The following is a 14793-nucleotide window of genomic DNA, read 5'->3' as shown; positions in this document are numbered from 1 at the left end:
TGGTGGAGCTGACGATGTAGGGGGAGAAATGATAGGGGGAGAGCGGTTCCATGTGCATCTCAGGTTTAACAATGGGCCGAATGTTGCTCCCATCAGACAACAGCTGCAAAGTGGTATGAGGGAGAAGATGGCAACATGGGGTTTTCTGTTTGTAGCCAGCATGGGTAATGCAATTGAGTTTACAAGGTCAGAGGAAGGTATTAATATATGTGCACTTCATGGTTAAGTTATTTCAAAACTGATACAAGTATTGCAAATGGGTGTGGGAATAGCATGATAATTTACGTTGTTATATGATATATATCATATGGGGCTAGGACAATATCATTTTGTGCAGATTGAATACGATCACAATTGTTAATTACAAAAACATTTTTATTGCAATTATGATATATTGCAGTAAAACATGTATTGTGATTCGGCAGTATCAATTATGGTAGCCTTTCCTTTAAAAAGTGAACATTCATCACATGAACCTGCAAGCTAATCAGCTAGGTGGTTGAATAAAACTGAATGTACATGACAAGGCTTATTTATTTATTGATGAATCTTTCTTCATTTATAAGCCAGTTCAGTCAGACAGTATAATGGGGGATGACACAAAGTTTTTTAATAAGCTGAAACGTTCTTGGTTTTTGAGGAAAAACAGGGCATGCATTGTCTGGTATTTGTCTCTTTAGGTTGCTTTCGGCTCACGTTGGCTGATTTTCTGTAAATGCATTTGACATAACTTTTATTGTTCCCCAGCAAACCAATTTTCCACTGACCCTTTCAATATAACAGTACACAGAGTAGGTGGCCCATGCAACAATACTGTCAGGATAGAGCAATTTTGGATAATTGATAAAGTGCAAGACAATCAACGTGATGCATCTTGACATTACCTTTATTGAAGAATATGAAATGCCTCTGAAAAACAAAAGTGCAGGATAATGTATTCACTGCATATTAGTGTTTGTTTCACCTCTTATCACGCATTATCCTTGAACTTTGTTTCCCCGCTTTTCGTACTTTATCCAACTGTCAGCTCCGTCTTTTCTATTTATGTCAACCTCTTGGTGGGCTATTGAACTTCCTCAGTTGACATTACCCTTACTCATTTCATAAGTGCCACATTGAGGAATCATGAAGCAGTGGCATGATGTTTGCCTATGGACACAGACATTAAGTCTGTTTGTTGCCAGTAATTTTTAAGATGCCAATTCCTTCTAAAAGAAATCCCGGTTTATTGTCAGTTTATTTACCGTAGAAGGCATGTTGTTGACTTTTTTCTAATTTTCTTTGCATTTTCAGCTCCTTGTATAGTTAGCTAGTATGCTTCACAAAAAACAAGCCATTCCATAGATAATAATTTAGATTTAATAAGTAAGTAATAGACTGGTGTAGTTTTGAGTCCTAAAACCAGGAAGTGAGTTAGCATTTTAGCGCCATGGGTTCCTAACTCTAAAAGTCAATGGGGATTTTGAATGGTTTGTGTTTAGATGCCTGAAATAAGGTCTGTGGTTAACACAAGCTGAAGAGATGTTGACGTTTTGTTAGACATTACCTAAGACCCCACTTGTGACTTTTAAAGTTTTTACGCAAACGTTAAACGGCGGTTGCTAACGAGTAGCTAACTGAAACTACAGTGGTTGTCACAGACATTAAACGTCATCACGCCAGGAACTCTCTCCCTAATCCTCCTTACAGCCTCTAGTCATGTTTTTCAGTGCTCTTGCAAATATTAGGTTAATAAACAACTTATTAAGATAACGTTTAGCTATCTTGTCAAATCCACTGATTAGATCGATGAAGCATAATGGTCGTGACGTCATTATAAATCGACTGCGGTGTAGTTCGCTAACGCATAACGTTAGCTTTTTACTTCTCTCGGCTGCATTAACTCTTCAAACTTCATATAAATGATGTTCATCTGTAAAGATTATCCCGCTAAACAAAACAACAATGCGTCAGAAACGTGTGTTTGACACAGAGTTTATTTTCTGCAATGATCAAAAATCCAATGCAAAAATCCCATAGACAAAGTTACGTAGGAACCACTGGCGCCATTTTTTCGGGTTGGCCTACAAAAATACGTCATTACTATACCAGTCTATAAGATCGCATTAATAATAATATAAAAAATATTTAACTACAGGCTCAACAAATGTTTAAATGCAATTAGTGTACCTATTTCTGCATAACTGCACAAAGTTTCAGGTCTTTCTTCTGATATTATTATTTTATTCAAATTTCAAGTCTTTAATAGCATAATTTTCTGCAGCCTTGATCAGTCAGATGGTAATTACAAGCAGATTATGTGCACAAACTGAGTGAAAGGCGCAGCACAAATGCACATCTGCCCAGTGTATGCAAAAGTTCCTGAAGGTTAATTATGCCATCTCGCAGAGTATGAAAGAAGTCTTGGCTCTCCTTTCATCACCATCTTGTTTGCTCCATGTTGTTTACTCTATCTTGCACAGCACCTCGGTACAATGGCGAGCTGTGAAAGATGAAGGCGTCTGGGCGTGTCCTTGAGTGGTAGATCGAGACCTCTGGACTGACTTTTCACAAACAAGCATACAGTATTCACAATCTCTGAGAGATGCACGGTCTAGGTTCTGCTCCACAATCATAAATAACAGCCCCGGTAACTCCAAACAACTATTTTCAACAACAAACCAAGGTGTAACATTCACATAACAATTTTTCAACAAAAAGTAGATAACATCCATTCACATCTCTCCACATCTCTCCAACGCTACTGTATCACCCCACCAAACTGTTGACCCACTGCCTGAGACTGTCCAGCCCCTCTGTTCATTCTCTCACATCACACATCATCTGAAAATTTCAGCCGTCCACCTGTGCAATGGACCCCTTCACTTCAGCCCTACTGGAGACCAACATCTCTGTCGTCTCTCCATTCATAACTTTAGTCATAAACTACTCCCACCTGGCCGGCCATATCCCACCTACATTACAAACTGCTGTCCACAAACCACTGTTGAAAAAACCCACCATGGATCCAGAAGTTTTTTCCAACTACAGGCCCATTTACAATCTCCCGTTTCCTTCAAAGGCTCTGAAAAAAACTTCAGGATCACCTCATTCATAATAATCATTTTGAGAAATTTCACTCTGGTTTCCGCCCTGGACAGAAACTGCTTTGGTCATGGTCACCACCGACCTCCTGATGGCAGCAGACAATGGTACCCCATCACTTCTCATCCTTTCGGATCTTACGGCTGCCTTTGATACAGTCGACCACAAGATCCTCCTTGGTGTTGGGCCCCATCTTTTTCTTCATCTACATGGTATCTTTGGGCAGTGTCATCAGCAGGAATGGGTTGTCCTACCATTGCTACCATCCCTCCTCACCCATGCATCCACGGATCAGCCACACACATCCTCATAGCAAGGACTAAGCTCCGCACTATGGGTGATAGGGCTTTCTCTACAGCTGATATATCTTTTTAAAAAGGCCTTCTGTTAATTCTCTGTCTTGTATGTTTTAACAATTTTATTATTATTTTAAACTGTATTTTAAAATTATTATTAGCAAATAGGGAGTTTGTAATACAATGCAAATACCAAGATTGGGGGACCAAACTAATGGGTTATTGCTCGATTTAACCCAAATTTTAGATGAAAGCTAAACAGGATTGAAAAACAAAAATGGGCGAGACAAACAACAGGAGCGCAGCAGCCCAGGGAGCTGTGTATGCACGCTGTCAGAGATTGACAGTGGGCATACACAACTGACAAAGTGCAGGATTAGGGGTCTGCTCCACTCAGCTGTCTCTGTACCTTACCTCCAGCTGTAGGCTGGCAACAGTTATGAGATGGCAGAACCCACCATGAATTGGTACACTACATTCAAATACCTTTATTTTTTCACTGTTGGAAAATATGATACATAGACAATATGTTTGTGTTTTTTGTGTGTATTTATATTTGTATTTCTTATGAGGTTATATTTCTGGCTTGGGATGAGGATCTTACTTTGAAGTAAATGACAGCTAAGGATTTGAATCAACCCTTGTTTCTACCTACCATGTCTTTACAACTCTCCTTACCCTCTTCTGTCTCCGTGTCCTGCAGGTGGCCTGACCTTTGCAAAGGAAACTCATCCTGCTGCAAATCCCCTCTCTGAAAGCTCTTCTATACAGCAATGTTTGCGTGTTGCTTTGGCACACAATGACAGAAAAAGAGTGCCTTTTTATGTCTTATCTTTAGAATGTGGATTTTTTCCTTCATCAACACATAATGTTGATCCTCTTTTCTGCTTTGCTTTTTAGCACTACATGGCTATTGGGAATGCTCCAGGGGAATGTTTAAAAGAAGCCAAAAACTGAGGTGAGTCTATTTAAACATACAGGAGCTGCTTTGAGCCGGCTGACACGTGAAGCAGTGGTGTGTGGAATGAAAGGAGGCAGGAGGATTCAGGGAGCAGGTTTGAGATCTATGTTTTGTGGCTGACTTAATACTAAGCATATTACCAGGTGACAGTGTATCTGTTGTATAACATCCAATTTAAACTGCAGTGGCAGTTACCCTTAAAATGTTATCCAATCTTTTTATTCCTCAATCACTGCATATATTGCAAAAGTAGTTTAAGTGTAGAGAAAATACTTATCAATCTCTTACTTTAAATTATTTTACATTAAATTATTTTACATTAAGTGACATATACTATGTACAGGTTATATTTTTTTATAGCTCACTGTTCAATTATAATTTTGTATTTAGGTAGATCTGAAGTAGAATAATGAAGACTAAACATTAAAAGCATTCTGTGTGTCAAGTGTTAGTCTTAGGTAATCTTTCTTTTATGTCACTGGGTCTTAGTTTTAAGGGGCATTTCTCGATGTTTTGATGAGTTGCCATGGAAATTGTTGACCCCCTAAGATGAATCATTTGTGCTTCTCAAACTTTCCACCTCATCATACTGGGTCATCACATATTATAAAAGTGAGAAAATTGTCACTGTGAGACTAATGATAAACAACAGAAAATGTATACATGAAAATTATGCAACTGGAGAGATAAGGCAAAAGACGTAAACAATGGAAATGGGATGTAGTTATAATAATCAAAAGAAGAACCCCCCCCTTCTGGTGGCATCGATTTTAACTCGATTTTTCATCTATTCAACAGAGTTGTCTTCTGAAAAGCAATATAGCCTTATCAGACCACTAACAAGACTGCAGACTTGTTTTCTCATTAAAAGCTCTGGTGCACAATTTTGTTTGGACGCTTGGTGTTTGGTAGTTGTTTGATTAACAGTGTAAGTTTTCCATCCATGAAAATGCTCATGACTTCTAATATTCTTCTCAGCAATGGGTTTCTTGTGCTGGAATACATAGCACATTTTCCTTTTAAGACTTCAACTCTGACTACGGTAGTTCGTCCCTGAGGGAAAATTCATCTTACCGCCATGTAAAAAGACAGGACACATCTTAAAGTTGACGCCAGAATTAGGCACAATTACACTCTAAAATACATGAACATGTAGCTGGCTAGCTAGCTAGCTAGATATGTTATTGATTCTGAGGGAAGTTCAAAGTTCGACAGGTCTACCTTGCAAATATTAGGTTTAATCATATGGGAACCACTTATAACTGTAAATCATAACTGAGGATGAGATTTAAAGTGTGTGTGTGTGTGTGTGTGTGTGTGTGTGTGTGTGTGTGTGTGTGTGTGTGTGTTGGGGGGAAAGAGGTGCAACCTGTGCTCCCAGAGCAATACTTGACCCACTTATGATGGAGCTGAGTTTTAAAAAAGATCCACTTACAATATAGTGATGCTTTAAAAGACACTGTAAGGAATTTTAATATTGGACAAAGCAGCTTCTCTTTACTCTTTGCTTTCTTTTAAATGAAAAATGTCATCCTGCCAGAAATAATCAGTCATGTCACTGCTTGTTTTTACTTTTGTAGATCACATACAATAAAAGCATCAGTATGCATTTCAGTCTGTGTTTTGAAAGAAAAAAAAAAAAAAAAAAAAGAGGAAACTTTAACCTAATTACAAATAACATAAACTTTTGAATTCATACTAATTTCTGTGTCTGAAGCTGGTAGAGGTAGGGGGAATGTTGCAGTTAATACTAACAGCTTACCAGCTGTTCTTAGTGTACCTACTACCTATTACAACATGCAGTTTTCCTTCTATTTTGGTAGGTAAATATTATTTGGACAAATGAATACAGGGTAATGAGGCATCACAGCTCACAGTTGGTTCTTGGTTTGTCGTTTGTGATGAAATAAAGACAATTGAAGCAGAGGGACCTTTTTCTATTGAGACAGTTGTGTAACAGTTGGGGGCTAGTTAAGTATTGACCTTTGTTGACTGACTCATTCGTACTTTTAGAGGAACAATCTAGATAAAGGAATGTCCAGAGAATCAGCCTTTGGTGAAGAAAATACTACTTCTGCTTCAGTAAGAATGATACATGGATTTTGGCAGATTGGCTTGTTTGTCTCTCGCAGCAAACTAATTCAGCGATATAGTAGAAACAGCTAATCCATATCGCTCCTGTACTTTAAACATCGCTAGTCCTCTCGGGGAGATTGAGTGCCCAAAGCCATTTCCTTTCCACTGTGCCGCTGGTAGCAGAGCTGCAGTCCTTCTTTTTCTTCTTTGTCAGACAGACTTTTGTAAGTAGCCTACAGAAAAAGTAAGAGACGAAAAAAAAAGTCTTATAGGGAGTTTGGTGTTGTTGTTTGCTTTGTTTTTTCTTTTGTATATTGTTTTGCTATAAAGCCTAATGTAGATACAATTTTGTATTCTAGTAACAGTGGATTAGCAAATTAGCAAAACCAAACCAAACAAGGCAACATATTCAGCAGTTATAGTCAGGATTCTAAAAAGTTAACATTTGATAAACAAAACAAAACATGTGCATTAAATAAGTTTGGAGAGTCAAGTAAAACTTAGTTATGGAAAGCCATTTATCCACTTTTCCAGTAGGTAACTGACTGGATGTGATACCACTCCTGTTTATGTGATCATGATGCAACTTACCTTTAATAGCTGCTAGTCTTCAGCAACATCATCAACATGTTGCACTAACATTGATAGTTATAATGTGATCAAATGATTGTTGAAAGACATGTCTTTAAAGTATATACTCGTGTGTGAATCAGTTGAGCACCTTTTTTAAAACAAGTGTTGAGAATATAAAGTTAAAAGCAGGTTCAGAGACCTTTTGAGCAAAATTGGCCTTGTTCAGTTTTTCGTACACCTTGCTTTACTATCTTTGTTCTGTTATGTTGAGGATTGTGCTGAACATGTTCTCTCTACTGTACAATATAAAGAAAGTCTCAAACGATACCCAGATGCCCTCCCACAGTACACGTTGCTGCTGTAATCATTCCTTTAGCCGTGAAATTGAAGAGACTGAAAATGCAGTCTTAAATTCTGTCAAAGAAAATGTAATCTTGGGACAATAAAATGTATTTTTTCAATGTATAAGTCTTAAAATTCAAAAGCATCTTCTTTTGTTTTCTATCTGCCAAGAAATTCTGTACTTACAAGACCAGCTTTGGCAGTAACTCACTTAGTTTTGTTTCCTCAGACGGTTTAGGTCAGCTAGTTTCTGTTTATTTTTTAAGTATGTTTGCAGAGGAGTATTCTAATGACTGGATTACGTCACTTTGCTGATGTCCTTTAGAAGTGGGCTGTTATTGAGAGAAAAAAATGATCACAGTGACCAATAACTCTGATAATGGATTGAACCTATGGGCTTTCAGATGCTTTTAGCTGTAACCAGTTAGCATTAATCTGACAGTAATTTTTGGTGGCCCATCTAGTGAAGGCTGCAGCTACTTATGAAAGCAACACAGGATTTTTGCAAAGTCCTGCTCTACCCTTTGCTTATTATTGTTTACAGAGAAAATTACTCATAGTGAATTGAGAGACAACAAAACATTTTTGCTTTAATTTAATGTAGATGTCTGTTTTATAGAGATCAATAGAAAGCAATATGATAGCTAATTAGTATTTGCATTACATGCAGAGGTTTTTTGCCAATTTTCCTCACCTCAGTCTGAATAAAAATAATATATCAACAGAAACAATGCATACACATTGTATACTGTCTATTTCATATTCGGCATTGACTTTACAGAAGCAGAATATTCAGCGCACACTAGTTTGTTGATATTGCAAGGTCAACAGGTGTGAAGGGATTTAAAAGAAAGACCTAGATATATGTTTTGTATGAGAGCAGTAATGAATTTCAAATATCTCTGACAGCGAAACAACTCAAAGTGATCTGTAAAGCCTGTAATTGCTTTGTTTATTGATTAACATTACCCCCCCCCCCCCCCCCCAAAAAAAAAAAAGGAAAAAAAGAAGAAGAAGTTTTTGTAGATGAAAATATCTGTAATCCTCCAGTTTACACTTTACTCATTATCTTTTGCTTGTGCTGTCATCCAGTGTGTGCAGTGGCATGTTTAAATCAAAGAAAGGGTTGTCAGCAGGGGTAACTGTCTGGAAGGTAAATATTTTCATGTTGTCTTCAGTGCTGCTGTTGTTGCCACATTTAGCATGCCGAATGAATAAAACACTGATTCACAAATTATTATTTTTTGATTTTGTCCCGCGCTTAGACAGATGTTACAAAAAGTTCAAAGTCCACAGTGACTCAAACTATCAGCTTGCCTCAGTTGATACTGTGAAGGAGTGTATCACAAATTCTAATGGGCCTCAAGTGCTATCGGAATGGGTAAATGTGAGGATCTATTCTCTGGGCTTTGGGCCTTGAATATCTAAAAAGGCCATGTTTATTTTCCTCTCCTCTCCTCCATGTACTTGCACTATTCTACATCTCTAGTGCATTGTCTATTGATTTTCTCCGGCCCCCTCCATCCGTCAGGCTTTAATAAGACAACACATGTCGCCTTTAAAAGAAACCTATTAGAATGTTAATGGTTCGCTCCGCAGACCTCGCCTCTCTGCTGTGGTTTGTGTGTGCGTGTCTGCAAGAGAACCCAGACATGTTTGTGTGTTTGTGTAGGTGTGTGCCAGCACATTTTCATTAAGACAGAAGAAGACAACATTCATCTTGATGGTTTTAGGGAGTAAAGTGGGTGGAAAACAAGGAGAATGTGGCAATAGAGGGATGAGGGGATAAGGATAGAGGGAGTAGTGGAAAGTGAGGAAGAAACCTCCTTGTGCAGAGTGGATTCATCTTCTGTCTTATTGCTCCTGCAGGGACCAATTTATCTTCATTTAGTTTTTTGGCACCAACCCTGATCCGGACCAGCAGCCACAAGAAAGCACATGATCCCAGTGCTACTTTGAGCCCTCGTGGCCTGCGTCTGCAGCAAGCTTTGACCAGTACAGGTCTTTAAAGGCCAGTTATAATGTGTGTGCAATTTAATTTATCCACTAATAACACAAAGAAAAATTACTTTGTGTCACTTCACCTTTTATTATAAAAAAAGGAAAAATTTATATTTGGGGGTTCATTTGAAATGATTTCTTTACATAATCTGCCATCTATGAATAATATGCTCTATGACCTTGTATTGTTTGTCATGACAGTAACTAAAAGGGTTTATTAACTGGTTTGAACTACTGTAGGTCATAAACAATTAACTGAAAAGCTATAGTTTTTAGTTAAAACAAAAGACATTATGTGGTCTAAAACTTTTTTATATTTTTAAATTCCCTTCTACTATTCCTTTTCCTACCTAGTCCATAATGCAAAAAGTTTGTGTTGCTCCTAGATGGTGAATACAGGGGATAGTGTTGTGATCTCAAATTAAGATAATACTCATTACAGATATATATATATATATATATATATATATATATATATATTATCCCACTCGTCAAAGTCTTTATTATTGTATTTCTAAATCAATCTTTTCACAGTGTTGGTTTATTTCTTTGTATTGCATAATACATTCTGTAGGTGTTTTCCCTCCTTTAGGAGTTTGAGGCTTGCTGCCTTTTCTGTCTTTATTATTGAGCTTAAGCTCAGACCACAACACCCGCTCTGCGTTCAGCAGGGTATAAATTAACATTGATTTTAGATACAGTCGTTCTGTAGCATCATGGCCTTGGTGGCCAAATAACTAACAATAACCTTCACACTATGAGTGGGTGTGGAGGTAGCAAGGGAAACAAAAAAATAAAAACCAAGAGCCATTATTCTGCTTTTGTAAGTCACCATTATATATAATTGCCGATCATAACACACTGTTTTTGTCAACTCTTTTTTTCAAGATTTGTTGACGTGCCGCAATGTGATGCTGTGAAGTTTGCCTGTGAAAGATGACATTTATCTATTATCTCTGTCGGTTTACTGTATAAATGTGGTGTATTTAACTTATCAAGTAAAGTTGCCAATGTTTCTTTATACTGAGGAATAACATCACAATGCACAAAAAACAAGTCACTGTACTGTGATTTCTCCCTCCATTCTCCCTCTCTCCCCTGTCTAACATACTGTATGTTACTTTCAAATTCTCAAGCCACATGATGCCATCCCCCAGTATAGAGCTCAACAGTCAGATGCAGTGTTTTTTTTATGCTTCTGTAGAAGAGAAAGAAAGAGGTGGTGGCTTGGTGGAGGATGGCTGAGGGGTGGGGGGGGGGGGGGGGGGTAGACAGATGTCAGAAATCAGAGGGACCCCTGCTGCCATGTCTGGATGCAGCAGTGGCTGCGCAGTGAAAAGAGAAACTGAAGGGGAGAGAGAGGGAGAGGAGGAGAAGAGTTGTGTATTTCTGAATGTGTTATAGAACTGTGATTGATGGATTGAGCTGTGTATCACACATAGCATCAATTCTGTCCTCCTTTCTCTTATATGCTGAGCCTCACTCCCTCATCACTCCTCCTTGTTCTCTCTCTCTCTCTCTCTCTCCCTCCCAACGCCTCTCTAGTTCCCTCTCCCGTATTAGTTTCCAAAAGGCATCTTTAACGCTGCCAGAGAGAGCACCGAGGCAGCAAGGAGAAGCGAGACAAGCAGGATTGCCATCTCTGTGACAGCTTTTCTGCCTGGCAAGCTGCACGTGGAGCCAGGGAGCTGGACTGGACTGTGGTGTTTCGTGGAGGTGGGAGAGGAGGTGGAGGCAAGAGAGAGAGACGAGCTGGACAGATGGAGGACGGCACCCAGCAACTGGGACACTGCGTGGTTGACATGAAGGAGCTGAGCGCCAACCCTGAAGGACTGACCGCTGCAGGTGAGCTGACTGCGCTGTGTCGTGTATGTCTCTCTGTCTCCTCATCCGTCTCCTCTGGCTGTCTCCTCTGTCCTTCTTTGTACTCTTGACACTCTGTGACACTGTTCTCTCTCCTGCAGTCTTTAGAAATACATTTCGTAATGATGTCTAGTTTTCTGCATTATTCCCTTTTCAGTTTTTTTGCAGTGATTCTCTCTCTCTTTTGAACACACATAAAGAGGGTGTGTGTGTTTGTGTAAAACAAGAAAGACATAGTAAGAGAAGGGTGGAGGTAAAAGAAAGAGGAGAGAGAGCCCATTTTTAAAATGTTAAAATTAATAAGAAACTGAACTCAGTGCAGTTTTATTGCTTGATAACTTACACCTTAGGGTAAATTTGTCGCACTTCTTAAAAAACATTAAATAAACAGCCCATTATCAAAAGCAAACTAAGCTCACTCCGCCTTACCTGTCACTTAAGTTCTACTGATTTTTGAACATTTGTCAGAACATTATCTTGATTGCTTTTCAGGTGTTCCAGCGAATTAATATTTCATACCTAGTAGCAGCTGCTGCTGAATCTTGCAGTGTGTGCATTATGGTTTGCAATTATGTCAAAGAAGTCTTCATCACCTGATTTAGGCAACAGTGATTTATTGAATCTATGAAGTAAAGTTCTGGTATTGCAGTTTATTGAGGTCTGAAATTCAAGCGCCAACCTTTGTCCAAATGTGTGAGTGTGCAATCGCGTGTGTTTCTGTCCCTATGTGGATGTGACTGCATGTGTGTGTGTGCTCTGCTATTGCACTGCAGTCATATTCCATATATCCTGGATGTGTTGTCACTAATGAGCACAGGCAGACACAAACTGGATATCTCGTGCACATTACAACAGAAAAATGCTAATGAGATTAGCGGAAGCAGTGATGCTACAAAACCCGCTTTCCAACTTTAATACCTTTGCTCACCAAAAGGACAGACAGTGCATGCAGCAACGCTAAGCAGTCACATTGGCATGCAAGCTCTAAACCATCATCTTCCCAGGAGGATAAGTAAATAGAGACATACAAAGAGGAATTAAAGCTCAGTTCAACCACACAGGTTGAAACATTTTACATGCACAATTACACACATGGAAACACACACGCGAGGAAATAACAAAGCATTTACATTCAAGGTAAGTACAGTACACAAGTACACATAAGTGAGCGTGCATGCACAACAACAGTTCTGAACTGACATGGAACAGCATGTTCACACTAAAAGATGACATGTGATTGGTGTGGGTTTACAAAGGTAATGAAAAACAGCTCCTTGTATCTGTGTTTTCTTCCACCTGAGTATCCTGGGAGACAAAAGGGAAGAGCAAAGCACATAATTACCATGTTTGGCACGACAGACAGCATGACAACCCAGCATTATCAGTCGCAAGGTGAAACAGCTTATCTCATCCTTCTTGACAGCAGAGACAGAAGGACCAAACAGGGTGCTGCTTAGGAGTTATTAAAGTGGGGACTGAATTAGCAATTTACAAACTCAACAACACAGGGGAAAAACGATTTCATGTTTATCAGAGGTGGAGAAAAAAAACATTGCACGTTATTTGTTACTGTTCTTAAGAACAGTTTTCAAGGGTCTATGCTCAACTTTTCTTGAATATCTGTTCTTCTGAAAACTCGTTTCTCCTACTCCCTCAATGCATTCCAGGAGAATTCACTTTTTTAAAATAACATTTTTTGCATCCCTGTATCCCTTTTCAACATAAATACTGATGTCAACCTTATTTATGGTTCGACATTTTATTTGAAACATGTTGATGAACTAAAAGTGCTGTGGCTGTACTGAAGTATGAAGTAATATTAAGAGAAAACAGAAAAGAAATTGGCTGCAGAGAAGAGTAGTCTCTTGAAAATGATCTTCCAGACTAGAGGGACAACTTGTAGCAACATGGATGAAAGTAAACATGACAACATTGCTAACAGAATCAGACTAGCAAGAAATTCCTCAAGTGGCAGACGAGGGTAAACGATCTGCAACAGCCAAAACAAAGTAAATAAGGGAGAGCTTGCAGCCAGTACAGAAATGATGCAAATTCCAAAACAAATGTAACTACAGAAATGTACTGAAAATAAAAGAAACATGCTGCAAAATGTCAAAACGACTGCATTAACAGAATACTGGCAGCAAATAAAAACAAAGAACTCAGAAACATATATTTAGAAAATATTAGCTTTAACATATATGCTGAATCCAGACTTACACTGAAATGGTCCTGGTCTGTGAGGGAGTTCAATGGAGAGAAAGAGAAATGAGAGGGATGAGGAAGTGCATTTATTGTCAGACTACATTATGATAAACACCACCAGACCAGAGTTTCCTGTCACAATGTCTAACAGTCTACTGTACAAAGTCCTTACAAACTTCATTCAAGAAACAAATTCATGGTCCGAAAGCTCTGCTTAGTAGCCCTTAGCCACTGCCAATGGTAGCTTAAGTTAGCCATGCAGCTAGAGTTACTGTGAAATGTCTCTGAGGGAATATGTGTTCTTTTTCCACCTCGTATTGTTACTCTTAACTTGTTAAATCCACATGGATATGTCAGTTTTCCATGGTAGATGTATCTTAATTGAGAGTTTTCAAGGCACAATTCTTTACATCAAAAAGGGAAACTGAAGAAAAATTGTCTCCCCACCCACTTTAACCCTTGACACTCCATTTCCCATTGACACGTCAGTCAAGACCCTCTCAGTGCCCCCCAACTAATTCACATCACTTCATTAAACACTGGCAACAAAACCATCTGTGCCCTCTCAATCTCCCTGGGCAGTAATGTGACGATAACTCACTCTCCCATTCAGTACCACTTGTCCTAATAGGATGCCTGTTTGTGCAAACATCAATCGAGTTAGGTTAGGTTGTTAGTCTGCCTGATGACTGAATCATCAGAAAGGATGTGCAGGTGTTGTCGAGGCAATTTAAACTGCAGCACGAAGAAGAAAAGAGAAAAAGATAGAACAAAAGATGAGACATAAACATGGCAATCAGTTCAGTGTGTTGGGTGAATTCACAGTGAGGATAAGTACATTTGGAGGTGGTGGTGTTTGTGATTACTATATTCTCAGAAATCTAATTCCGTGGTGAGCCACACATACAAGTGACTTTTTTAATATCATCTCTAAAATTCCAGAGTATCTTATGTTTCAAACACAAAGAGTATCTGATCTCAGGCGCACGCTCTTACATGTAATATCTATTCATGAAGAAGATAAGAAGAATTGATTTGGAATATGCTGTGAGTGGGTTTAAAGAAGCTCTTTGTGGAAATTGCTGGATTCTCTTCATCCAGCTGGTAGCATATAATGTGGATGGGATCACCAACAAAGTGCATTCTGGCGCTTTTCTACAATTATGTTTTGTGGAATCAGGAATAAGAAGCAACCGCATGTGTGCTCTCTCGAATCATCTGTCTCTCCCGCCCGTTGCAGAGTTCATCTGTATAGCAGGTGAGAAAGCAAAGCAGCGAAAGAACGAAGAGGGTTAAATGACTGAAAGACAGACAATTTAAGTCCCTGTACATTAATTAACTCTGTCATTCTGGAAAAATCACCTACTCTGCTCACAACCTAATAAATTAGCC

The 14793-nt window shown here is 38.8% G+C and overlaps 1 protein-coding gene across 2 annotated transcripts in view; it reads left to right on the top strand.

The window, feature by feature from the left end:
* The first annotated feature begins 4280 nt into the window (after positions 1–4280).
* inpp4b (inositol polyphosphate-4-phosphatase type II B) overlaps positions 4281–14793 on the top strand; it is a 133189-nt gene continuing 122676 nt past the window's right edge. For both annotated transcript variants that reach the window (XM_079337457.1, XM_079337456.1), the window contains exons 1-2: positions 4281–4338; positions 10879–11178. In XM_079337457.1, coding sequence (XP_079193583.1) covers positions 11094–11178 — 85 coding nt within the window. In that variant the 5' untranslated portion in view covers positions 4281–4338; positions 10879–11093. The remainder of the gene's footprint in view (positions 4339–10878; positions 11179–14793) is intronic.

Source organism: Symphodus melops, assembly GCF_947650265.1.
Source record: "Symphodus melops genome assembly, chromosome: 2".
NCBI lineage: Eukaryota > Metazoa > Chordata > Actinopteri > Labriformes > Labridae > Symphodus > Symphodus melops.
The sequence above is the reverse complement of the archived record's forward strand: the minus strand, read 5'-3'. Positions and strand labels throughout refer to the sequence as shown.